Source organism: Cladophialophora immunda (assembly GCF_000835495.1).
Source record: "Cladophialophora immunda strain CBS 83496 unplaced genomic scaffold supercont1.2, whole genome shotgun sequence".
Taxonomy (NCBI): domain Eukaryota; kingdom Fungi; phylum Ascomycota; class Eurotiomycetes; order Chaetothyriales; family Herpotrichiellaceae; genus Cladophialophora; species Cladophialophora immunda.
In genome coordinates this window covers 5,891,572-5,916,534 of record NW_015622542.1, presented here as the reverse complement: position 1 = coordinate 5,916,534, position 24,963 = coordinate 5,891,572, and the positions used below count along the sequence as shown (strand labels likewise).

General features: G+C 54.8%; 7 protein-coding genes across 7 annotated transcripts; 4 read left to right on the top strand and 3 right to left on the bottom strand.

Moving 5' to 3' along the window:
- The first annotated feature begins 153 nt into the window (after positions 1-153).
- On the top strand, positions 154-3,355 carry PV07_04237 (uncharacterized protein). Its single transcript, XM_016391023.1, has 10 exons — positions 154-833; positions 896-998; positions 1,067-1,319; positions 1,379-1,446; positions 1,545-1,764; positions 1,815-1,850; positions 1,899-1,998; positions 2,064-2,318; positions 2,411-2,505; positions 2,725-3,355. Exons 1-10 carry the CDS (start codon positions 686-688, stop codon positions 3,097-3,099), a joined length of 1,653 nt encoding a protein of 550 aa, XP_016252925.1. The 5' UTR covers positions 154-685; the 3' UTR covers positions 3,100-3,355.
- Positions 3,346-4,789, bottom strand: PV07_04236 (uncharacterized protein). The gene has a single exon (XM_016391022.1). The coding sequence runs from the start codon at positions 4,429-4,431 to the stop codon at positions 3,805-3,807; it is 627 nt and encodes a 208-aa protein (XP_016252924.1). The 5' UTR covers positions 4,432-4,789; the 3' UTR covers positions 3,346-3,804.
- Positions 4,790-4,949: 160 nt separating this feature from the next.
- PV07_04235 (uncharacterized protein) lies at positions 4,950-8,450 on the top strand. Its single transcript, XM_016391021.1, has one exon. It carries the CDS (start codon positions 5,009-5,011, stop codon positions 7,097-7,099), a length of 2,091 nt encoding a protein of 696 aa, XP_016252923.1. The 5' UTR covers positions 4,950-5,008; the 3' UTR covers positions 7,100-8,450.
- A 156-nt stretch (positions 8,451-8,606) lies between these two features.
- PV07_04234 (uncharacterized protein) lies at positions 8,607-11,314 on the top strand. The gene is made up of 5 exons (XM_016391020.1): positions 8,607-9,242; positions 9,299-9,372; positions 9,427-9,633; positions 9,689-9,845; positions 9,910-11,314. The coding sequence occupies exons 1-5, from the start codon at positions 9,037-9,039 to the stop codon at positions 10,811-10,813; spliced, it is 1,548 nt and encodes a 515-aa protein (XP_016252922.1). The 5' UTR covers positions 8,607-9,036; the 3' UTR covers positions 10,814-11,314.
- Positions 11,315-11,570: 256 nt separating this feature from the next.
- Positions 11,571-17,580, bottom strand: PV07_04233 (uncharacterized protein). The gene is made up of 2 exons (XM_016391019.1): positions 16,487-17,580; positions 11,571-16,426 (listed from the first exon to the last, which is right to left on the bottom strand). The coding sequence occupies exon 2, from the start codon at positions 16,372-16,374 to the stop codon at positions 12,247-12,249; it is 4,128 nt and encodes a 1,375-aa protein (XP_016252921.1). The 5' UTR covers positions 16,375-16,426; positions 16,487-17,580; the 3' UTR covers positions 11,571-12,246.
- Positions 17,581-20,972: 3,392 nt separating this feature from the next.
- Positions 20,973-23,601, top strand: PV07_04232 (uncharacterized protein). The gene is made up of 2 exons (XM_016391018.1): positions 20,973-21,432; positions 21,485-23,601. Exons 1-2 carry the CDS (start codon positions 21,159-21,161, stop codon positions 23,125-23,127), a joined length of 1,917 nt encoding a protein of 638 aa, XP_016252920.1. The 5' UTR covers positions 20,973-21,158; the 3' UTR covers positions 23,128-23,601.
- Positions 23,422-24,879, bottom strand: PV07_04231 (uncharacterized protein). The gene is made up of 2 exons (XM_016391017.1): positions 24,452-24,879; positions 23,422-24,355 (listed from the first exon to the last, which is right to left on the bottom strand). Exons 1-2 carry the CDS (start codon positions 24,804-24,806, stop codon positions 23,880-23,882), a joined length of 831 nt encoding a protein of 276 aa, XP_016252919.1. The 5' UTR covers positions 24,807-24,879; the 3' UTR covers positions 23,422-23,879.
- Positions 24,880-24,963: the final 84 nt, after the last annotated feature.

The window sequence follows — 24,963 nt, the reverse complement described above, 5'->3', positions numbered from 1 at the left end:
GAACATTAACGGCTGCTGATCCATGCAAGACGAGAGACAGCCCAACATCAGCCCCGGTTCGCCCCAAAGCCAGCTCGCAAGCCATCGAGGCCCTAGGCCAGCCAATGCGGCTCGTCCCTTTTCCATCTGGAGAATTCATCAATCAAGTGGCCCAAATCTGGTCCTGCGATAAGGAAAACGGAGGCAGGCATATGCGAGACACACACACTCTCTCTCTTACCGAGTTGTCTATCACTCCCACAATACCGCCTCGTCTCTCGAACGTTGGATCCAAGCCATACAGCATGCAGAGAGACTGATATGTCGGCCGCGGTCTGCGATAGTGTGCATGATAAGCGTGCGACATGCCCCCCAATAATGGTTGTCGGGATCTGGACAACGAATCCTCTCAGCCACATGGCTTTTCTGGCCAGGGTAAAACTGCCACTGCTCGTCGACTAGCCTGGCGAGGAAGGGGGGGAGAAAGAAGTACCTGATAGTACTTGGTGGACTTGCACTTCCTCCGCAGGGAGCGAAGCTTGTTTAACTTAACATCAACTCTTCCTCCCCCGATTTCAATGGTTTGCTTCTGGTCCTTTGCTTCGTGACAGTCAGTCCTGCGTCGCAGCAGTAGTACTCTGTCTCCCGCCTGTGTCTGGACCGTGGTTTGTGTCTTTCTGGACTGTCTCACCCCGCTCGTCCCAAGATGAAGGACCAGAAGATCGAGTATGTGGCCGAGGATCTGGACGCGACGACCACGCTGGAGGACGCCAAGTCGGTGGGCAGCGATGATGCCCTGCTCATGTCCATGGGCAAGAAGCCCGAGCTGCGACGTGTCTACAACTTCTGGACGCGTGAGTGTCGTTCTATTGCGTGTGTGCCCTGCCGGCCAGATGTGCTGACCATAGAGTCGCAGTGTGCGCGTACCAGATCATGATCTCGTGCAGTTGGTCCTGCCTGGTGGTCCTCTACTCGACCATCTTCGACGTGGGCGGCCCGTTTGCTCTCATCTGGGGCACGTGAGTGGCATTGACTCCTTCTTCCTCGACCGGGCCGTGGATTGTTTTTGACAAGGCGAGATATCCAGGCTTTTCGTCGCCGTCGGCCAGACGCTCCTGATGATGTCCCTGGCCGAATACTGCACCATCTGGCCGACGGCGGGCGGTCAACAGTACTACGTCCAAGCCGTGGCAACCGGTAAGCTACGGCCGATCTTGTCGTATCTTGTCGGATGGGCCGTCATTGTCGGCGAGATCAGCACGGGGTCAAGCTGCGCGATCAACAGTGCTCAAATCATTGCATCTTTTGTCGAGGTCACGCATCCGGATTTTTCGTGGAAGGTTGGTGTCGTCGTTCAAGCAGTGCAGAGAGGGAGTGGACACTGACAAGCACCGGCCAGCCCTGGATGACATGGATCATCTACACAGCCTTTCTCATCGGCCCTATCGTCATGAACCTGAAGCAGTCGTACGTACATGTTGTCACCGACAAGGCACTGCACTCTCTTCTCTTTCCGCCCTTGTCTCCTGAGACAGAGTCATCCTTGGCTGACATTCGCCATGTAGCTGGCTTCCGGGCATGAACATGTTTGGCGCCATCTGGACTATCGCGGGCGGTGTCGCGTGGGCCGTGGTCTTTGCCGTCATGGCGCCCAAGCACGACGCCAAGTTCATCTTCACAAAGTTCATCAACAACTCGGGCTACACCAGTGCCGGCTGGGTCTTTATCATGTCCTTCTACTCGCCCATGTACGGGCTCTACGGCACCGACGGCATGATGCATCTTGTATGTGCCCCGTGATGGAGACGAGAGAGATGCTGATGGGGGATGCACAGGTCGAAGAGATGAGAAACGCCTCCCGAGACGCCCCGGTGAGTTTGTGTTTGTGCCTGTATCGACGTCTTGCTGACACAGTCTAGCGCGTGATGGTCTGGTCGATGATCTTCTGCAGCATCACCAGCTGGCTGGCAGCGCTGCTGATGCTCTGGACGGCCGGCAACTGGGAAGAGTACATGCTCGGTACGCTTGAGCCCTGGCTTCTGTTGTCGCCACCGTCCTGGACTGACATTCCGCTACCCACCCAGCGTCCCAGCCCTATATGAACTGGTGGATGGACATCTGCAACAGCGTCTACGGCGGTGGCATCTTCTGCGCGCTGATCATGATCGGGCTCAACTTCTTCATCATCGTCGGCACCAACAACGCCGGCTCCCGCCTCGCCTGGAGCATGGCCCGCGACAAGGCCTTTCCCTACTCCGACTACTTTGCGCATGTCAGTGAGAGGTTCCACATCCCGCTGCGGGCGATGATTGCCATTCTGGTCGTGGACCTGGTGATTGGTGCGTGCTTTTCCTTTTGAGAAATGGAATCGACACAGCTCGAAGTTTTACCCCTGGGGCTGAGGATGATGCTGACGAGGGATTTGTGCTAGGGCTCATCGTGCTCGGGAGCGATCTGGCGTTTGAGTCGATCATTTCGGGCGGCGGCGTGACGTTACAGATTGGCTATGTGACGCCGGTGATAGTGGTGCGTTGCTCCCCTTCCTTTCTTCTCCTTATCATCATCATCATCATCTTATCGAGTTCCTCTCTCCATCGTCCTCCTTCACTGCCCCTGAGCCTCATTTTCCCCACGTCCCCCTTTCTACCGTCCCATCCTCCCCCATCGACGCCCGCGTTTATCCATCCATCCACACGAGGGAGCCATTCATTGACACGGGGCAATTGTTCTTGGTGTGCGTTGTAGGTCCTCCTGCGCGGCCGCAAAATCCTCCCTCCGCGCCCGCACTTCGACCTCGGCCGCTGGGGCTACCCGATCAACATTGTCTCCGTGTGCTGGTCGCTGATCGTCATCGTCATGTACCTGTGCCCGCTGTACGTGCCCGTCACGATCCCCACCATCGACTACATGAACTGGTCGTGCCTGATCGTCGGCGCCACCATCCTCTTCCCGGGCGCCTATTGGGTCTGGCGCGCCCGCTTCCGCTACATCCGCGAGGGCAACTCCGTGCTCGAGGACAATGTCGTCTGGATCAGCGGCGTGGCGGTCGGCGGGGCTGAGGCGTTGGGGGGCCAGGGTCATACCAGTGCTGGTGCCAGTTCTGGGTCGGCGGAGAAGTAGATAACTATAGATAGATACTGTAGATACCTGTGCAGCTACATGGAGGTCACCACCTACCTACCTACCTGCCTGCCTGCCTGGCGAGCCAGGGTGCATACGAGGTAGACCGGGTTAGTAGGCGGACACGGACGACACAGGCTTGCGTGGAAGTATGTGATGGTATAGCGACGATGGGCGGTGGAAGGAATTGGCATGGCGGCGTTGGGCGACCACATTGCACCTCTAGGAGGGTACATTGGTTCACGATGGGTTTCTGTAAGGTATATACCGATAGCCAGATCGAGTGCACTGAATTAGACTGTCTTTCGAAGCGATGGATGTGTATATCAACATGGGTGAAAGAGACCTCTCTGTGAACTCTGCACTGGGCATCTTTATACATGTCTCCCTAGCGCCACATTCTAAATGCTGAGAGATAGGTACAGTACGTGTGTCCTGTTCTCCACGACGTAGTGGCCCCAAAATACACTCTCTTTGATGTATATCCAACGCCGGACTGTCGAGAAAGACGCTTTCCCTCACTCCCTTAGAACTCCTCGATCAATCCCGTAATCCCAGACGTCGCCTTCCATCCCGTGGCGCCAACGCTTTGCATAAAGTGGGATATACGCGGCCTCTCATCTTATGAACCACCGTCTGTGCTGTGACCAAGGGCTTGCGAGGGAGAGTGGCGCAACCAAACCCAGGCCCTCCCCGAATAGCTCGTCATAACAACACGGCGATGCCCAAGGTCAAGGCGAGATATCCCAGCATGTTGGCACCGGCTGCGAAGCTAGCTGCACTGTTGCCGCTGGTCGTGCCTGTGGCTTTGGCCGCGTCGACCGTGGCGCTAGCTGCCGAATTCTCCGCCGAGGGCTTCGGCTGGTCCGACAGATCGAGACCCAGGAATAATGTCTGGGCGCAGAGTTTGGGGAGACTGTCGGCGAATGCGAGTTGCTGGTCCGACGGGCAGCCCAGGACACAGTTGATCAGCGGGTCGTTGGAGGGCGAGTAGCTCTCGCATTTGCATTCGTCGAGCGCGGTGCCGGTCTCGGTGCCGTTGCAGTGGTTGACAATCGGGTACGTGCTGACGCAGTTGTCGGCGCATTGGCCGAATTGGGTGCTTGACTGGGCGCTGATGAAAGAGGGGAGGACGGAGGTGGAGAGAAGCAAGGAAACGAGATAACTCAAGCTTGAGGGCATTCTTGGTGGGGAGACTCCGTGAGTGCTGGCGTGCTTTGAGCAACGAGCGTGTAACAGGTGAAGATGAAAATCCCAAACAGCATCTGAACAACAGACACAGAGCCGCGACTGTGGAAATATGAGGATGGTATCAACGTCTGGGCCGCTCATCTGACTCAGGTCGGGGCCTGAGATCCCAAATTAGGTGCCCGCAAGGCTGAGGCGGGCGGTGCTCAGCTCGCTAACAAAGACCAACGACAATCGGGCCTCGGAGTGCGACGAGGTGGCCTAGCAACGGAAAGATCATGGATCAAGAGGATCGGACGGAGCCTAGCATTGCAATCTCTCATGCAGACATCGAAGGCGAGTAGCAAAAAGCGAATGTGCTGGGTCTGAATGCTTGCTTTTTCCCCACGGTCTAGTCAAGAAGATCACGCAAGGGAACAGAGTGCGCCAGTTGACTGCGGACGATGTTTGTATCGGTATTCGACCAGTCTGATCTAGATAAGGGGAATGGGTTGTTTGCCTGAGCCTGCCAGGAGACAGATGCTGAATACGACGAAGAGAGGAGAATTGGCGGTTGGCAAGTTGTCCTTCGTGGTTGGCGGCGCAGCGGAAACGCGGGTAGAAAACGCGACGTCATTGTTGCAGCTGCGGCATCAAAATTGTTGAGCACCAGGCTGCTTCATGTTTCTCTCTCCAACTTTTGCATGGATCAGTGATAGAGGAGCCCTCGTTGTCGTCTTTGATGCGTTCCTTTTTCCTTTTCGGCCGCTTCTGTGGCCGGAGGGATGTGCACGCCTTTCGATTCACAAGCCGCGTCCGCAACCCGCGACGCCAACAGTCCTTCTCCCAGTGGACCAGAAAATACAGCCTCAAAGACCCCCGTCAGCGGCGCACTCCATCTCTTCTGGCTGCCGCGGCCGCTCTTTCTCCAGCAGCCTTTATTCAACTTGGGGAGGAAAATGACGGTGGCAAGACTCGAGAAATCAAAATGTTGGAGGTGTCGAGGGAGGAGATCAGCAAGAAGGTCCCCGACGACGCCTACGGCTCGCGTCGACTGTACAAGAGCATCATCTACATCCTCGACCAGTGGATATACGAACCCCTTGCCACGAGCCTGCGCTTCTGTCATTTGCTCGTCATATTCGTCCCCGTCATCGTCACCATCCCCGCTGCATTCCTAGGTCCGAGGAGAAAAGATCACGATAACGAAAGAGCGGGGACAATATGGTGGTATGGGTTTCTTGTGAGCTCCATGGAGAGAGCAGGCCCTGCTTTCATCAAACTGGGTCAATGGGCTGCGTCCAGGAGCGACATTTTCCCCGCCGAGATGTGCAGGCAGATGTCCGAGCTGCATTCTAATGCTCCTGCCCATTCTCTCCGGCATACCATAAAGACCATCTCGGAAGCATTTGGGGGAAGGGCATTTAACGAAATCTTTGAGGAGTTCGATGAGAAGCCTCTCGGCGTCGGAGCCATCGCTCAGGTGTACAAGGCAAGGCTAAAGCCGGATCTCGCAAAGCCAGATGATAGCGACCTCGAAGCGCAAGACAAACACAGACTGAGGGATCGGATCAGGAGGAATGTGGATGCCCTCGTCAAGTCAAGCCCACAACGAGTCCCTTCAGCCTATGTCGCTATCAAGGTCCTCCATCCAAAGGTGGAACGAAACGTGCGTCGGGATCTCAAGATTATGGCCGTCTTTGCCGCAATCATCAATGCTATCCCGACCTTAGAGTGGCTTGATCTCCCGAACGAAGTCCACAACTTTGGCGAGATGATGAGGCTGCAGTTGGATCTCCGGATCGAGGCCGCCAATCTGACAATTCTTCGGAAACACTTCCAGCATCGAACCACAGCATGGTTCCCTTATCCATATACAGACTTTACTACTCGCACTGTTCTGGTGGAGGAGTTCGCTCAAGGTCTTCCGCTCGCCGCGTTTCTAGAATCCGGAGGTGGCGCTTTTCAGAAAGACATTGCAAACGAGGGATTAGACGCCTTCTTACACATGCTCCTGATAGACAATTTTGTTCATGCCGACCTTCATCCCGGCAACATCATGGTCAACTTCTACAAGCCAGTCCACCCGGACATGGGGTTGGACGTCAAGTTACCTGCTTACATGTCTCGACAAGACGCATCTCAGCCAGCGACAGCTTCCGAAATCGATGAGTCCGAGGCAGTTCTATCGCGGCTGCGTCCGTATGTCGGCAAAAAGCGGGAATGGCTAGCTGCCCTGGATCAACTTGACAAGGAGGGTTACATACCACAACTGATCTTTATCGACACCGGCCTCGTCACCGAACTCAACGCCAAGAACAGAGCCAATTTCTTGGATCTTTTCCGTGCCGTTGCCGAATTCGATGGCTACAAGGCTGGGCATCTGATGATTGAACGATGCCGTCAGCCTGATGCCGTTATCGACGGTGAAGTCTTTGCCCTCAAGATGCAGCATCTCGTCCTGGCCGTCAAGGGCCAAACGTTTGCTCTGGGCAATGTCAAAATCGGCGATGTTCTTTCTTCAGTTCTCGGAATGGTACGGGCCCATCATGTCAGGATGGAAGGTGATTTTGTGAATGTGGTCATCTCAATTCTGCTTCTGGAGGGTATTGGAAGGGCACTAGATCCCGATCTTGATCTCTTCCAGAGTGCCCTACCAATTCTGCGGCAACTTGGATCTTCCGACCCCGGAGCCGTGCTCAAGAGCTTCAAGGAAGGCGATTTCTCATTACTGAAGATCTGGGTCGGACTCGAAGCGCGCAGGTTCTTCCAGGCCAGCGCGGAAAGTGTTGAGATGTGCGTCAAGTACGATTTGCTTAGTCCCAACGTGTGAGCAGAGAGCAGCACGCAGACTTCGAGCCGGGATGTCTCGCCCGGTCCTACGTCTGCTCGCGTGCAAATACCAAAACTCTAACCCAAGCCACACCGCACGGCAGTTATCAAACAAACGCTTGGCGATACCAACTGGCATCTGATGCCGACCTGGCACACAGATGGTCTGTTCTCTGAGCATACCCTGAGCAGTGCAGCGCGACTCAGTGCCGGAAAGGGGGCAAATCGCGTTCGGCAATCGGGTGTCGGAGATGCAGGCCACGAGACAAAGCAGTCTTCCGCTGCAATTTCTAGTCGACTAATCTCGCCCATTTACTCTGATTCGATCATCGAATGAACACCCAAAGTCCAGTCTCGGGATCGTCTGGGTGACGATGGCTGTGGGAGACCATAGCGCGAGCAACAGCCAGGACGACTGCCTCCTGACAGCTGTCACATTATTCGACCTGGAGGATTTTCCACACATAGTCACGAAGTCTCTACTCAGTATATACCGATTTGCAAATTACCCAACTCAGCTCCGCCGCTCTGACCTGCACCGAAGTGGGCTGATATCCGGTCTAGACACTGCCGACAACAGCTCGCCCAGCCATCAACATTTCGAGGCGGTGGGATGAGACGTGTTCGACGACTCGGTACATGGCACTGGCTGTCTAGGATTCGCACTAACAATTAGCCTAATGTATTCTCTAAGCAGTATCGAACGCATCCTGTCCGGGAGCCACGGAGGCCTTATAAGCAGAATCCATAGGCTTTGCATGTGGCAAAAGGGAAACTCTCGGTCGACGAGGTTGCGGTCTTTGTCGCCTGGGAGCTTGTCCAGAGCCAAGGGGAACACTGGTTCGTCCTCTCCAGGATTCCTCGCTCAGGCCTCGCTATATCTTCACATGCGACACGACGCCGAGAGGGTCTTTGTTCCAACAGCTGTCTTCTTGAGATTACTCACCTCAAGCCTACATTAGCCTTCCAGGCCCGATGCAACGCGTGAGGGTCACAGTCCGGCAAGGTGTTTCGGTAATTGTCCTTGTGGATTCTGTATCTATATCTATATCTACAATCACGTTAGGAGTTGCCCTAAGAAGGTTCGACGCCGTCGGAAGCTGGTGATTCTACTCAGGGACGGGCATTACAATAAGGCCGGTCTGGCCTGCTCCCGCGGTATAGTTTGGGGGGCAAACACTCTCCCCCGTGGAGTTGACGCCTCTGTGGGGGAAGAAGGGCCACAGTCAACCGGGGGCCGGACACGGATCGGTGACGGCCGCCAGACCGTGTGCCACCCAAGCCCAGCAATAACCAGAAGAAGGCTGCTCCAGGGGGGTCGAAATAAGTTAGGTTTATACGCCTCCATTTAACTGCGGAGGGAATGGCCAGACGGGTATTGGCCCCCCCCTCTTGCTTCCTGGTGCTTGGGGGAGCGGGTGGCTTGGGCTTGGGCGGAGATCTTGACTATGGCCACCCAACCATACCACAACTGTGACCTTCCAAGAAGATCGTTCCATGCAGCCACCCTGCTTCTGTTGCATCAGATGAACACGAGCGCTCTCTGATGTTCCGTCGGAAGGCCACCGGTGTTTTACCGTCGAAGCTCTTGTCTTGACAATCTTGTCAGTCTTGACAGCCTCCACAACGTCAGCCCAGACGTTGCGCTGCACCCGCCCGGATTTCAGAACCTGGAGCTACCAGCATGCACAAGGGTCACGAGTGGCCGACTCGCCGCCCCATGGCATGATCGTCCCCACGATTTCTCCATCTCTGCGTGGCAACACGACGGGACTTCGCTTCCACGAGCCTGGGGGAGGATGGCCGCGTGCAAGTGATGAAGTCAGTTCCGCTCCCTTAAAAGGCATGACGATCCTGCATCCTCGCAGCTCGGTTCTCCTCCTCCTTCTCCCAGCACCCTGTGTATCCTAAGCCGTGGCATTGATACCGTCGTACAAAATGGGTGATATCAAATCAGGAGGTGCCGGTGTGGTCCTCGACCACGACGTCCTCGGGGAGAAGGCTGGCCTCTCTCACGATGAGGCCATGCACTTTGGCGCCCTTACCGAAGAGGAGCTTGCTATTGAGAAGAAACTCGTCCGCAAGATCGATCTCCGGATCATGCCCTTGATCGTGCTGGTCTACTTGATGAACTACATTGATCGGTAAATCATGACATCCACAAAGCTGTCGAACTGGTTGGAGCTGACAGGAAGTCCAGGAACAACTACGCTGCCGCTCGGTTGCAGGGTCTCGAGGATGATTTGGGCTTGCATGGTGATCAGTATCAGACTGGTAGGTTGACTTCTCCATCGGCATTATGCATAAACGTTGACATCTCGTCCCCAGGTCTTTCCATTCTCTTCGTCAGCTACATCCTGGCTCAAGTGCCGTCTAACCTCTTGCTCAACCACCTCGGTCGCCCTTCTCTATACCTGGGCTTCTTCGTATGCGCCTGGGGTCTCGTGTCGGCGTTGACTTCTCAGGTCAAGAGCTATGGAGGAATTGTCGCCTGCCGTTTTATGCTTGGTATGGTCGAGGCACCTTTCTTCCCAGGTATGGACGCTTTCCCTCTACGATAATGACGCCACACAAATGCTAACTGCGCCAGGCGTCCTCTTCTACCTTTCTAAGTGGTATACCAAGAAGGAATTGAACCTGCGAATGTCCATTTTCTACTCTGGTTCCCTCATCAGCGGTGCATTCGGAAACCTTATCGCGGCTGGTATTCTCAGTGGGTTGGCTGGTGAAATGGGCTTGTCAGCATGGTGAGTTGAGCTTCGCACGGGTGTGCCGGTCGATCGTCCCTTGGTTATATTAACGTTTCCTCAGGCAATGGCTTTACATTATCGAAGGCTCCATCACATGTTTCATCGGCTTGGTCATCATCTTTGTCCTCCCCGACTTCCCCAGCACCTGGAAGCGTCTCGCCCCGGAGATGATGCACGTGGCCAACCGCCGGCTTGCGATTGAAGCCGCCGAAGCCGACGTTGACGAAGCCGGCGGAATGTCGCAGTGGAAGGGCTTCAAACTCGCCATGACGGACTCCAAGACCTACATGCTTGCCATTGCCTACATGAGCATTACCGGAGCCGCTGGATTCCAGAACTTCTTCCCTACGCTCACCTCCACTCTCGGCTACAACCACATCATCTCGCTTCTCCTCTGCGCGCCTCCGTACATTTTCATGGTCTTCTACTCGTTCGCGCACTCGGTGGTGTCGGATCGGGTCGGAAACCGCTTCTGGTTCTTCATGTACCCGATCCCGATCACCATTGTCGGCTGGATCATCTTCATGACCACCGACTCGTTTGGACCGCGCTACTTCAGCCTGTTCCTCATGATCTTCATCTTTGCCATGAACGGCACCTGTTACGCGTGGATCGCCTCGGCCATCCCCCGCCCGCCGGCCAAGCGCGCCGCCGCATTCGCCTTCATCAACTCGATCGGCAACTCGGCGTCGATCTGGACCCCGTACACGTACCGCGACCAGGACGTGCCGTACTACCGCCTCGCCCTCGGCATCAACATCGGCCTGCAAGTCCTGGCGGCGATTATGGGCATCAGCATGCGCATCAAGCTGACTCGCCAGAACAAGCGGTTGGAGAGGATGGAGGACGAGGACACGCCGCTGACGGAGCGCGACCTGCAGAAGTTGAGACGGACCGCGGAGATCGAGGGCATCGATCTTGCGGCCGCGAGACGGTTGCAGAAGGGGTACCGCTACATGATCTGAGAGATTCGAAGGCCTTTTTTCTTTTTCTCTTTCGCTCTGCTCTTTTACTCCCTCTCTACTCCCGTCGCTATACTGGATTGCGTTTGCCGTTGGTTGATTGATCGACACAGAAAACAGAACCAGTGGAATGACCGTGCATGGATGCCGAGGCGGGATGAGGATGAGCAAAGGGGAGAAAAAAGAGAAAGCATCGCGCATGGCATGGCGTGGTCTTGCATGGCAGATTGATTGTCCGAGAACATTTCAGAACAAAGTTTGTGATCCGGCCCCCGCCATTGTCACACAAAAATCCTGTAAGAACTGCCGGTGTTGATGAATTGGAATGGTTCATTCAAATCGAATCGAATCGAATCGAATCGAATCAATATCACTATCACTCTCAATATCAGATCGATCAATAATGTGTCTGTTCTCATATCATACCTGGTCAATGGTCATGGTCATACTAGTATATGCACGGCTGACACCATCAGGACGAGGACGAGGACGAGGACTCAAAATATATCTCAGCCTCGCCTCGCCTCGTCTTTCGTGGCTGCTGCATACATGCTACGTACCTGTGTAATTAATAGCTCTATAGTCCCATACGTAATAATCGGTACACAAGCTAACAAATGTACCGAGCACACAATGTACTCCGTATACGAGGTGTGCTTAGTCCTGTCGACAAGCACTGTATAAACACGAGCGCATGTCCTCGGGTATATCGCACACTCCCATCTACGGCAAAGACCAATCTTTCTCGTCAGAAACAGACTTTACTTTCAACAAATATCTCATTCTCCAACTGATTCCCATACATACACACTGCCCCGTCCGCTCCAGCGTCGCACCCCGAGTCGCGAGACTCATATCAGCTATATATATGTACCCAGTATATATGTATGTGCGTGGCATGTTGATATTGCTTGCCGTCCCTCTTCAGACACAGATAGAAAAGTAGATATCCAGCCTCTGCTGGGGATCGCACCCCATACACCTTAAACCTCAACGGCGGCTGGCCCAATATCAACATGGTCCAAGCACATACGCTTCCGACAAAGCAGAAATATTCTTTTCCTCGCAAACCAAAATCAAAACAGAGTATAGCCGCCCATAGTCGTATTCCGTGAAATTCGGAAAGTGGTTGAACAAAGAAAGCGTTCCAAGTCGTCGAATAACACAGTTAAAAAAAAGATATCTAAGTTCCCATTTCAACCATCGCAAGTTACATTTCGAAATCCCGTCAAATAGTTCAATCGTGAAGGATTCAGGTATTTTTTTGGCTTTTCGAGATCCGGCGTTGCGCATATGAAAAGCACGTTCGCACAAAGCTGCTTATGTTCGACAGTAAAAGAGGTAGATGACTTGGAAGGACGGTAAATAGTGAAGAGTAAGTTGTAGAGTGTTTGTAAATTGAGGTACATGGATGTTGCGGTGTTTAACATTCGACATCAGAACATGCCTCCATCTTGGTGAATGCTGAGAGACGTAGCGCTTCGGTTGGGAAACACAGGCATCGCTGGGCTCCGAAGCCTCTCGTGGCCAAATTCAGACATCATGGCTTGGTTCCGCGCGCGAGCTGCCATGCTTCCACCTTCGCTGCTGATCTTTCGGAGGCGATTACGTGGGCGCGGGGGAGGCTTCTGTTGCATTTGTTGCTGTTGATCGAAGTAGCCCCGCTGCGTAGCCGACATGGGCAACCCTCCACGACCTGGAGAGTCAGGCATCGCTGGCATCTGCGATGCGGGCATCCGGGGGCTAGGGTATCCGTCAGGTCGCTCAGTCATGGTATTCCCGCGACGGCGTGGGTTCATTGATGGAATAGGAGGGCTTGCAATTTGACTTGGCCTTGGCCCGCTTGGCAAGCCGACCAGGGGGACCGATGAAGTGCTGGAGATGAATGTCGGCTCCGAGATCATACCCTTGGTGACGGACTTCTTGCGGCTTCCTATTGGCGTGGATCGCCCTTCGACAGGAGTGAAGCGCCCTGTAGGTGGTTGCTGAGGTAGAGGACCTGACGGAGACGGCAGAGCAGAGAGCGTGCCGGAAGCCGGACCAGAGAGACCAGGTGAAATCCCAGGTGGAGATGTAAAAGGACTCATAGGAGAATGTGGGAAAGGCGGTCGAGGAGATGGCCTCGGTGCTGCACCCTGCATCGGGCCTGGTCCAAGTTGAGGAGTTCCGCCCATTGTCGGCGTAGCCGCACGTCCATCGTAAAAGCCAACTGGTCCGCCCCGAGTTGCACTCGGCTGTCTATTTGACATGGCCGACGCAGACCTCTCATATGTTCGTGGATCGACAGGAGGCGGACCACGAAGCGGCACTCGGATAGGATGAGGGCCAGGATAGCCGTGTGGCCCATCAAAAGGACCATAGGGACGTTGCTGCTGCTCTCGGTGTAATGGGAGGTGAGGCGGGCCTGGTCTAACATGTTCCCCTGGCGGATATGGCGGTTCGTCTCTGTACCGACCATTCCGACTTCTCGATCTCTCCGCCGCCTCGGACTCTGCTCGATCACGCCTTGGCCTCATAGAGGTCGGTGTCGCAGAGCGCTGGTAGCGTCTCTCCAGATCTTCATTTGAGTTCATGGGATAGGGTCCTGGTCCTGGTCCTGGTCCTGGTCCAGGCCGCGAGAACCCGGGAGTCCGTCTGCCACTTGGGGGCTCAAACTCTGCAGGCCTTTGCCTGGGGGTGGGTCGGTTGTCATGCTCGTCGTATCCTTGATCAAAGTCGTAGTCGCCTCTCGCTCCCATGTTTGGTGATCGTCCCATAGGCTCTGGTTTGGGGCCGACTCCTATCCCAAGCATCTTCATAGCTTTGGGTTGAGGCTCATTGGCCCGAGGCACGAGGGACGTTTTGCTTGTCTTGTGCCGGAGAGCATGTAAGGCTTGTGCAGCGGGATTTTGGCGATCTTGGCTTCGAGATCGTTTCTCGGCTTCTGCGACTCCTTTGAGACCCTCTTGAATTCTTCTTGCGCGCTCAGCCAGCTCATTGCCAAATTCTTTCTGAGTCTCTGTGCTTTCTCCTCGCTGATGATGAGAGAGCGCATCGTATGGTGGCCATGGTCTATTCGCAGGGTGATGTTGTTCGCCTGATCCTGGTGCATCGTCACCCAAGACCTGTTGTGTCTTGCTCGAGGCTTGGTTCCGATGGGATATCGCCTGGCCTAGAATCTGTTGTGCTTTCTGAGACATGGAAGGTATGGCATCGTTCTGCACCGGCTCGAGCGGACTCCGTCCAGTGCGATGGGCGTTATCAAACTCCCAAGGATCACTGTGCGTGCTTTCTGGTGGGTTGGTTGTACGAGCCGTGGAAGCAATTGACGGTTCCCTGTCGCGAAGAGACGAGCGGTAATTGCCCGGTTGAGTAGACGCTACAGAGGGCTCCCTTTCACGTTCAGGGCTTCGATATTTGCCGGTGGGTATGGAAACAAGAGAGGGTTCGCGGTCACGAGGGTTGCTGAAAGAGAAGTTTGATTGATACGGAGGCTGTCCCGGAGAAGGTGGCGGCATCACAGACGATCTGTCGCTGTCGTGCCTTAAGTGAGTTCTAATCAAACCGCTCAACCCCAGTCCGGTTGTGGGCCCAAAAGTCGGGGAATCCTGGGCCTTCGTGTGAGACGAACGGTGGAGTGAATCTGAGGTATCGGGAGTATCGTGTGTCACGGAAGGAGAAGAAGTATCCTCTGAAACATTAGACTGAGGTCGGCCTGGCTTGATAGTGGCCGCGACATGTTCGCCAAAGTCAAAAGCTTGTGACCCGTTCCGGAGAGCTGGATGGACATCCAGTGGTGCAAGCCTCGGTGCCGGCTCGTACCTGCCCAGCATGGGGCTGTCAGCATCATCCTCATCGCTGCCATCAAAAGTGTCGAAAAACGTTCCCCTGGACGCCGCAGGCTGCTCCCTCAGTGACCTAGGAGGCTGCAACGGCGCCGGAGGATGATTTGGCTCGGCGGTTGTGGATTTCTGAGTTTGAAGTGTCGAATATTCCTCGTTTTGGCGCCTGATAAGTGCTTCCACCTGCGCGTGGACCTGTGCTGGATTGACAGAAGAAGCAGTTGACTGTGCTCTTGAACGAGTAGTGGCAGAAGTACTGCCGGATTCCCGCCCGCGGAAGGATTTGAGAGGAGAAGTTGGAATGGTCGGGAGCACGACTCGACCGGGCACGTTCTGACGCTCTGCAATCCCACCATAGTCTGGACCGTCAGTGGGCGGCGATATCCTGCCTCCGTGCATTTGCAGCTGCCGCTCCTGGAATTTTGCCTCGTCAAACTGTTGCTGCGGTCGGTTGAATAATCCCATCGCAGTAGCCTTGCCGCGGTCGTTGGGCTGAAGACTTTGTTTGTAGATCGGTCCATCATCTTCGTCGTTCGTTGGAGAGGCTGCCTGATATCTACGTGGATGGTTGTTGGGGCTTTTGAGGCCAAAGTCGAGCGAAGCCAGTGCCTGTGTTTGGAGAGCTGGAGGCGGGCTTGCTGTTCGGAAGGCGTTCGTGGAGAACGGAGAAGCACCATGAGTATATTTGTCCGCGAGGTTGGTGACGCTGCTTGACTGAAAGACTTGACGACTGTTCGATGGAGACATAGGGAGCGGAGGTTGGGCTTGATTGTCCGCCGCCGGAAATCCTTTTCGAGAGTCTGACGAAAAGTTTCGCTTCAGCAGGTTTTCTTCGCTGCCAAATTCCAAACCCTGCATCCGATTGTTTGAGCCGGCACTTGTGTTGCTCTGCCTAGGGTGCGGCGTATCCGACACCACCGACGTGGCAGCCGTCGAGGTGCGCCGATTCGAAGGTCCCGAGGCTGTGGACGATGTCGTTCCTCTGCTCTTGCTAAATCCCGTGGAAGGGGTGTTAATGACACTGCTGCGATCAGGCTCTTCAGCTCCTGCACTTGCGGGCCTCTCGCGAGATTCCTCGCGCTCCTGTTCCTCCCGAGCCTTGAGGCGCATCTGTTGGTACGGGGACAGGACGACATCATTCTGGTAAACATGCCTTCCAGACGTCAATGGTACGGGGCCTTCTGTCAAATCCCTGGACGAGCCCGATCCACTCGCGGTCGGGATCCGGTACATCTTCTGCCGACCACCAAAAAGGTTGTTGCCGTCCACAGGCCTTGACCTAGCCAGGACGGACCCGGCATCGTCACTGGCATATCCAGCTCCTTCAAAGGGAGAGTAGGAACGTTCCTCGTCGGAGAATGGTGCCCTGAACGCCGTCTGGATTGATTCGGTCTCGGCAATATCCGTCAAGGGATTGTGGGAGAACAAGTTTAGCCTCGAGGCTCTCTTGGGAAACAAAACACTATCGTCGCTAGCCTTGCCGACTTTGGTATTCGGGTCGTCTTGCTCTCGGAGCATGCTGAAGCGAGCGGACAGACCAGGCATGAGTAGACTGGTCCGAAAGTCGTTTTGATCTGGAAGCGCCGTAGTAAGGTCAATCTGGGGCATTGGCTCCACCACATTCTTCTGTTTGCGCTTCAAACTGCGGGATAGTTTTGACGGCAGGGCTGGGTCTGACGACGCAGCCGGGGGAATGATATAGGTATCATCCTTTGCCTTCGGCTTCTTCTTGAAGACCGCCATATCGGACGACTAGGAAATAGTCAGGTACAAAAGAGTGTATCAGGTGAGTTAACTAGATAAATCCGGTCAGCCAAAGACATCCACCGCGGGAAGTCCAACGCTGAGCCCGTACAGAATGTAAAGGAGTGACTCTGCAAAGAACGGATTATGATCGTTCCATCTAGAAAGATGCTGGGTAAGGACACCGGGTTGAGACGAAGGTATGGAACAAGAGGAAGTATCTCGGGATTGGCGATTGAGCCCGTCAACCGCAAGTCAGTTAGTCCCGTCGAGGGCGTGAGAAGTCGAGGACAGTCGGTGTGGGCGATCTTGGAGGTGTCTTGAATGTCGTTTGGTGCCCTTCTCTTGGAGTTTATGCTCCCTGCAATTGTCACTTTGTCACAGGAAGTGGCTGTCTCCCGGGGTAGATGTATCTGAGACGGTGATGGCACAGAAGCTGTCCAGGACAATATGTGCAGTGCCGAGACTGGAAACGAATGTGGTTCTGGATTCCTTGAAGGTGAAAAAGAGCGGCAGAGGTATGTCGAGACAAATGAACGTGTTCAACAGTCCATCAGTGCTGGAAGAAGTCGAGACGGAGAGCGCGTCGCAGCTCAAGAGTCGAAGTCAGCATGAATAAGACTTTTGACACCCAGGTCGACCAGGTTGAGGAACCAGGGTGGAGGGGGAAGGAAAGGCGCAGGCTGGGCTGCAGTCAGAGGGAGTAGGAGGAGCCGTTTCCGGTAAACGCTGCTGCAGGGCAGAGAGAAACGACCAGTTGGAGGAACGATGTTGACCCTGGAGGCTGATCGGGTAGCAGGCTGCGTCGAGCTCCGAGGATTGATACTCTGTACAAGGAAGGGATTGCTGGACCAGCCGAGAAGAACAGCGCGCGTGGCTTCTGAAAAAGAGCGAAGGCTGAGGAAAACGAAGCCCCTAGCCAGCAGTCGCAGTCAACGCTGAGAAGGCTGAACGAGAGCCAATGTGGGAGAGAAAGAAGGTTTCCAAGTGTGCGGTGCGTGCGTGCGTGTGATGCTCTGTCGGCGGTGGAGCAGGTCCAGGTCCAGGTCCAGGGTCGAAGCAGGGTAAACGCGTGCGGCGGACCAGAAGCAGGGTTGACACGCTGGACAAGATTTGACGGAGATTTCAGAGGGCTGAACAGGACGTCGAAGTCGGGCAAAGCACAAGAGACCCCTCAAGGATCTGCATATGAGACCGGGCTATGGGTATACTCGTTGAACCTAGTCCCTCGTACCCAGCGCTGCGGCGTTGATTCCCCACCGCGTCGGCCGTTTTGAAGCAAGCGGAAGATTGAAAAAGTGGGCAAAAGTGAAGCAGGCTAACCGGGCGAGGCGACAAGGCTAGAGCTAATCAAACAGTGCGTGTCGAAACAGAGTTTTTTCTCCCTCGAGATCTTGACAGATGCCAGATGGGACGGCGAGCAGGGAGAAAATGGGCGACATTAATATCGAACCCTCCCCCCCCGAAAAGGATTTTCGAGGGCGGTGGGTGGCACGAGGGTCCCAGCGCTCAAGTCACGGAATACAGGAGAAGAACGAGTGACGATCACCTGGGCTGGTTACACGGTTGGCAGAGCAATCAAGGAGCAGGAAGCGACGATCTCAGGACTGCGCGGTGAGCGTGGACAGAAGGATGTCGCAGGTGAAATTGTGGCTGGACACCAAACCAGCGGATGCGGAAGCGGCAGAGGCAGAGAAACCATTAGTGGCCATTGGCATGGGCAAAAAGAGGCATGACGACGATGCCGATTCGAAAGGGGACAACCCGGTCGTCAAAGAGAGTCAAGAAGGTCAAGAAGCTGAGAGCCCAGAGCAGCAAGAGTGTCTAGCGTGTCGCAGATTGATGTGATGGCCGCCCGATTAGGCCCTAGACACCAGGCACAGGGGACTACGGAGTACGGGTGCGAGTAGTAGCTAGTAACTGCCCAGGTACCAGTGCCATCGGCCCATCGGCCGTTGTCCCTCGTGTGCCCTCCTGAGTCTCTTTGACTTTGGCCACCATCTCGGGAACATGCATCGCCAAACGGGAGCCTGGGAAGCTCCGGGCGGTTAGCCACATGCATGGGGCAGAGAACAGCAAGCAAACAACGACAGGTTGAGACTTCTACCCTCAGAATCGAGGACGGGGCTCCGACTTGACAACGCGAATGGGACAAAAGGGAAAAAGGGGACGGTGGGAGGAGCAGGTAGCAAACATCTCTAGGGCCTCGGTCGCGTGCCGTCTCCTGAAATCCAGCAGTCAGGTACACACTCGGAGCATATATGATGGCTCTGATGGCTCTGATGGCTCGATAGCTTCGGGTTCTTTCTTCGGATCACACTGCATCCCGTAACGTGGCTGGCTCGTCGGAGGCTTCAAGCTCCCTGGCTGCGCTGCTTTGGTGCTGGTGGGAGAATTGACGAGGATTGGGACGACGGCCATTGGGTCAACCGTCCCCGGGAGAACAGCGTTAGCCCGTGGTCCCTGGCTAAACGCCCCTTGCTAGAGGACGCCGTTGCTGCCCCCAACTGTAAGCCACATGGGGGGAACGCTCGGGAACAACCTTATGGCTGCTTCAAGGCTCAGCGAGGCCGGATCTGAGGCCCAATGAAAAGCCAATCCATGGGCCTTGCCCCTGAGAGCGAGATTGTCTGACTCGGCCGACCCTCGCCGTTCTGTGCCATGCTTTTCCCGTTCAAACCAATGATGCCGTGGCTCTGCGAGTTGCTTTTTGACGCCGAACAACACCAGTGGCCCGTCTCTTGATATTGGTGTGGTATTTTTGGTCCTCGCGACGCCTCAGCACCACCAATGGCAGCGTCTGAAACCTGAAAATCCTCCTCTCTGCATCCAGGGAGGTGAGGACGGTCCTTTTCTGCCCTGCACTCCGCATCTAGTATACAATCGACTTTGTCTCCAAAATATCGTTCCCAATGTCCTTGGAGAGCCCCAGTTGCTATCTCCAAATCTGCTTTTGACTTTGAGGCCTGGTTCACCGTGAACACGGTCAGATGTCAACAATCATTTCCCATGGACGCGTTCTCGCGTCTGAAAATAATGGTCCGTCTCTAGCACTGGACCGTCTCTCCACCGTCAGGTTGGTTGGGTGAGTCTAGTGCGCCTGGGTTTTCTTCCAAAGTCCCGCCTCCAGCTTCTGGCCTGACGCCGCCTAATCTGCCGGCAAATTACTGCAAGACGTCATCATATCACCATCTCATCTTCAACAATCGAAGGTCTCTGGCACCGTGGCTCGCAGTTACCTACCCATGTACTCCGTACAAGCCATGTCTTCTACCTCGGGGTGCACACCGGGAATCCGTATCGCAGTGATTTGTTAAATCCCAAGGGGCACTTGACCGCGATGACACGCAGCATCCACCATCGTCACATTCGCCTATTGTCCCACTTTGTTCACAGGTAATTTCGTGCCTCTGCCACATGGTCCAAGCGATTCGACGACCGCGATAACCGCGTGATTACATCTACCTTGGACCTCTTCCACCGATTCGTTCTTCCTCAGCTGGCACCACCATCGTCGCTGCGGGGAAGACTTGCCTTTGCTGGTTGCGACATTCGACTTCGGGTAGATGCTCCGGAGTCTCCATGTAAGCCTGCTAATTGTGAAGCAAAGGCTTATACTCGTACAGAAGAAAGGACTATAGGACCTACGCAATTTCCTAGCAGGCAGTCTTCTCCACCGCCTGGTGGCCCCCTCTTTGCTGTAATGTCTTCCCTCTGACAAAATATTGGACTAGGTCCAGGCAGTCTTCTGTGGATACTTGTGATGTACTCCGTACTCAATACGGGCACAAGTGCCGAGCATACCATAAGGACTGCTGTGCACCTTCTATTTTTCGAGGCGGTCGCGTGCTCATGATTACTCAAGACCTTCAATTCCCAGACACAGTGGTGGCTCGGCCAGGTACCGGAAACCCCGTATCTGCATGATTGTTGAGAAATGTCATTCTGTGACTGATGTCCTGAACTAGGTCGAGAATGTGTCTCCCATCCGCCTCGCGTCTGAACTGAAAGATAATCGTAGATGAGTTCCATGAGAATGTCGTTGCGGATGCGGTTCAGGCCTATGCCTGGTGAACTGGACCTACCAAGAGCATTTCACGTAGCATCCATGTAGTTGTGAAGACTGCGACTGTCATGCTGGATGCTTGATCTCTGAAGAAATATTTTGAAGGCCACCTGCCTCTTCATGTCCGTCGAGATCGCATAGGCCTTGTCAGTTAGGACTTTCCCGGTCCCCCTGCTTTCGTGTGTAGGAGCACAAGAAGAGAAGCTGACGGCGCCATCAACAGCAGGAACGACAAAGCTTTTGTGGTCAAACTGGTGAGGTGTACCTGCTCACTGTTACCCGTCTGTGAGGACATGTCTCCGTCGTCCAAGCTCCATAGTCTGGTGTTGTCCATGGACCTGCTTCTTGAATCTCCCAATACCGTCGAGGACGGAGCGTTTCCGTTGCTCTCGGCCCTCCGGCGATATAGATAATCCGCTCCCGATGGTCTTGGCCAGAAAGTGCGGAGGTGATGCACCCCAACAAGGGAAAGTAGTCGCTAAAAACCCGAAGTTCGACGGTTATTGCCCCTCCGAGGCTTTCGTTTTGGAAAGACAGCCGACATCATCACTCTTGTTCACTGTCGCTCTCGCAGCTGTGCAAAGTTCTCGTTGTCTCCAGCAGTCATTGCTGCGCCCAACTTGCTCGTTCTTTCAGTGCTCCTCCTCCTTGTTCACTCAGCCAACCTCCATGGTCGCATCTTGGGGGTCGTCTCTTGCACCGTTGTTTCTCAGTCAAGATGGCCTCTAATTCCGCAACTAACAAGCCGCTCAGGAAGGCACGCGCTCGCATAGTGCAGCCAGCATTGCCTTTGATCCCGGGCTCTAAATCCCAGAAGTCAAAGCCGATTGCAGTGGAGCCTGACCCCGAGAAGCAAGACTCAGGTTTAGCACCCAGGTCTGTTACCAATGATGAAAACCTTCCGAGGGACACAGAGCCTGGAGCAGACGTAATCCGTTCCGATGTATCTCAAAATGGAGTCTCTGAAGAGAAAGTGATATCTCCGTCCACAGGTCAGCGCACTTCCACAGGCTGTATGCGATTTCCACTGACTCATTATCCCAGGCTCAGATCTTGTAACTCCTCAGCCCACACCCTCTGCTGCGCCAGAAGAACTCGCTACAGAAGCACATGGAGATAACGAGGACAATGAAAAAGAGGTGGAAGCTAACGACAATGGTGAAAAAGCTAGAGAAGATGTCAGCGCGACGAGTGAGGCTGCAAATGTTGCAGGTGTAAACAAAGAACCCACGGACGAACCACCAGCAACGGAAAGTTTTTATGAACATGAAGCCATCCCTGATGCAAACGGCAATCTGTCTGAATCTCTCAGGAGCCCAGTTGAAGAGAGTGACAATCGTCAAGCAGAACCTGATGTTTCAGGCGCAGTGTTCGCAGAAAGATCCGAACCCACCCCCACATCGATTTATGTGAACGGGAGTGGTTCATCACAATCGCCGCTGGACGAAAGTGGTGCCTTTACGTCGCAGCCAGAAGAGACAAACTCAGGATACCAAAATGCGCAGCCACCGGCTTCTTTCCAGGACGCAGTTCGTGATCCGGCAGTCAATGGTTACCATCAGCCATCCATCGCATCCTACGCACCGCCTGTGACTGTGCCAAGATCATTCAACGCTCTCCCTTCACTTCAGGAGCATCTACTTCTTCTCAACGCAACGAAAGAAGGAGTCGACATCCTCCTCCAAGTGAACCCAACCGACGCACAGCCATTTGTTAGCTACTCTCATTCAGTCGTTCTCTTCCGCAGCCTGCGCTTGCGGAGACTGGTGACCCGCCAACAGCAAGCTAACAACAATTACCCTAGCAATGTCATTAGCCTGTATCCTGCTCGCCCGATCATGGCTCACGCCTTTGAAGCTGCATTGCGCTTCCTCTACTCAGACACAGTCTTGGGAAAGGACTTCTTCGTCCAACCACACCCCGGAGCTGACTTTCAGGCGGTGAGAGTGCACAACCTCGAGTACCTCCTGTCTTACTGGGTATCTGGGATAGAACTTGGTCTCGAACCAGTCTCCATATGTGCAGAGAGGCTTCTGGCCAATTACCTCGACTGGGACGTTCTGGAAATCACCTACAGAGCTGCCATGGAGCTTGCTAACTCACCCATGTCGTCACACGGAAAGAACATGATTGGATCAGACTATCTCGTCGCAAGCAGCTCCATCATCAAGCTCATCCTTCAATTCCTGGCAACTCACATTGACATTAAGAACTACAAACTCGACAGCACCTCTACTACCAGCACCATCATCCCATCTCGCCTGCCTCAACTCGATGATGGTCGCCCAAAACACAACCCAGCACTGGCTTCCATGGTGTTTGGCTCCATGCCTTCGTCGGCAGATATGTCGCCGTCGTCTCCGCAGTCCGAGATTCTGCCACCCGCATCGACCTTCAAGGACACGGTGGCTTCTAACATACTTTTGAATGTGGACTTTGAGAATCTCAATGTCTTCAACAATTTCATCCAAGCACCCACTATTCGAGATGCTGCCACCACGAAACTCATGGCCGATGTTGTCACCGAACGGGAAGCTCGTCGTCAAAAGATGTACGCGTCTCGCATTTCAAACAAAGACCGCATGGCGAACTCTGCCGCTTGGGAAGCTGTTGGGCTGAAGGAGTCGATCACGGAAGGGAATGTGCTGACTCGGGAACGTGTCGGGTTCTTGGTTTCGTCCAAATGAGGAGAAAGAGTGAGAGGCCGACGCAAAATAATGAAACTTGCATGGAAATGGCTATGACAGCGTTACAGCAGGCGCGATTCTTTCATGTGTGTGTATGTGCCTTGTTCTTCTACAGCATAGCACGGGGGAACTTCAAAATGGCGGGCTTGGATGGGGCATAATGGGCTGGTTAGAAAATATGTACGGCACAGCAGTGTCTTTCGAGATCGAGCTTGGGCCAGGAGTATTTGGATCAGATCACGGGAAAAAGAAAAAGGAAAAGATATGTCAGCTGTTGGTCAATGTTAATATGGAGTGAATTTGAGTCGATGGCTAGTACTCTTCTACGCTGCGTGTCGGCCTGCGGGAATGGCTCAGGGAGTTCCAGTGAGATCTCGCAACTGTTGGGACGGAACCGTGGATGGCAGGCGTCGGTATGCAACCATGCGACCAAACAGACAGAACCTCCAATACATAATGATTTGTCAGTGTACAGGCGCGGATGAGTAGGACGGTTGAGATGCGGGTGTCAAGCGATGCTTGAGCGCGCTTCCGGATGGTACGTAGCTCTCCTCCGAGCCGGGTGAGCATGGAAACACCAGACGGAGGGAATTGGTGATGAACGACCAGGGAAGGTCGTTCATGTCTCCAGCGATACATAGCACCGGCGAGAGCGGCTGCACGTTGGGAAAGCTGGACAGGACGAACCGACGGAAGAAGAACAAGGCCGCCGCTTGGGTTTGTTTACAATGCAAAACGCTGCTCATGGAACGTCAGGAACGAGAGCCGGACCCCGACGGCATGCCCGAGACTATGTCCATGGCATCCTGGTCTGCGTGCATGTCCTCGTCGTAGGGGAGGTGGACAGAGGCCTGTCCGCCGCCGACTCGGCCCCCTCTCCGCGATGCCTTTCCATTTCCGTTCCCATTCCGGCTCCGGCTCCTGCTGCTCGCACTCCCGCCTCCAAATTCGTCCTCTTCTCCTCCTCCTCCTCCTCCTCCTCCTGTTCTGTCGGCCCCGAAGCCGGCCGCGCCAAGGACACCTCCTCCCGAGGTTCTCTGCGCATTCTGTCCCCTCGCGCCGGAGGCGTACCGTTCCCGGCCGCCTCGGTCATGCTGCAGCAACGGCGCAAACGTGTTCTTCTCCCTCAGCCGATCGACCCAGGGCTTGACCACGGCCCAGGCCAGCAGGCCCGCGGTGGCGAAGATGAAGATCACGACGACGGTTTCGTCTTTCAGGGAGTCCCGCTCTGTGAGGAAAGGAATTCTCGTTAGTTTTTGGAGGAGATATTATTTCCACTGCCAAAACCACAATTGGAGGCGGAAAGGGGAAAGAGAAAACGCACGGAAACAGGTGGTGAAGACATCTTCGTCCCGCGCGTTCTTGCAGATCGGCAGGTTATAGTCGAGACAGAACGCCCGCGTGCAGTCTGCGCAGGTGAGTTTGTGGTGCGGACGCGAGGGCGCTGCGGGCTCGTCGTCGGGGGAATCGGCAGCCAGTGCGTGGGGGGATCGAGCGGCCAGGTTGTGCACCGCTGCGGCGCTCGTGGAGGAAGGCGGCGGGTTCAGGGCGATGATCGTGCTGTTGTTGAAGCAGATGCATTTGCAGAAGGACGTGGCCGTGGATTTCGCGCCGAGGGCCGGGTCGACCAGGATGAGCGAGAGGCCGACGAGGGACAGTAGGAAGTTGAGGAGGTTCATGGTTTTAGGAAGCCCGGAAAGTCGGAAGCATTGTTCGTTCGTTCGTGGGCATGCCTCGAAGGGGACGGACGTCGAGGAATGATTGAGGTGCGTCGTTCGAGGGTTGCATCTCACTCTCAACGTGGTCGAGCGTAGAGCTAGTGCGGAGCAAGAGGCG

Bases quoted from the DNA above. Each gene is read 5' to 3' on its own strand.
- PV07_04231 (XM_016391017.1), bottom strand. From the start codon at position 24,806: ATGAACCTCCTCAACTTCCTACTGTCCCTCGTCGGCCTCTCGCTCATC. The intron at 24,356-24,451 runs GTGCGTTTTCTC...CTTTCCTCACAG, and splicing joins TGTCTTCACCACCTGTTTCC to AGCGGGACTCCCTGAAAGAC.
- PV07_04236 (XM_016391022.1), bottom strand. From the start codon at position 4,431: ATGAGCGGCCCAGACGTTGATACCATCCTCATATTTCCACAGTCGCGG.
- PV07_04234 (XM_016391020.1), top strand. From the start codon at position 9,037: ATGGGTGATATCAAATCAGGAGGTGCCGGTGTGGTCCTCGACCACGAC. The intron at 9,243-9,298 runs GTAAATCATGAC...CAGGAAGTCCAG, and splicing joins TTGATGAACTACATTGATCG to GAACAACTACGCTGCCGCTC. The intron at 9,846-9,909 runs GTGAGTTGAGCT...ACGTTTCCTCAG, and splicing joins GAAATGGGCTTGTCAGCATG to GCAATGGCTTTACATTATCG.
- PV07_04232 (XM_016391018.1), top strand. From the start codon at position 21,159: ATGGCCTCTAATTCCGCAACTAACAAGCCGCTCAGGAAGGCACGCGCT. The intron at 21,433-21,484 runs GTCAGCGCACTT...TCATTATCCCAG, and splicing joins AGTGATATCTCCGTCCACAG to GCTCAGATCTTGTAACTCCT.
- PV07_04235 (XM_016391021.1), top strand. From the start codon at position 5,009: ATGCGTTCCTTTTTCCTTTTCGGCCGCTTCTGTGGCCGGAGGGATGTG.
- PV07_04233 (XM_016391019.1), bottom strand. From the start codon at position 16,374: ATGGCGGTCTTCAAGAAGAAGCCGAAGGCAAAGGATGATACCTATATC.
- PV07_04237 (XM_016391023.1), top strand. From the start codon at position 686: ATGAAGGACCAGAAGATCGAGTATGTGGCCGAGGATCTGGACGCGACG. The intron at 1,447-1,544 runs GTACGTACATGT...TTCGCCATGTAG, and splicing joins GTCATGAACCTGAAGCAGTC to CTGGCTTCCGGGCATGAACA. The intron at 1,999-2,063 runs GTACGCTTGAGC...CTACCCACCCAG, and splicing joins CTGGGAAGAGTACATGCTCG to CGTCCCAGCCCTATATGAAC.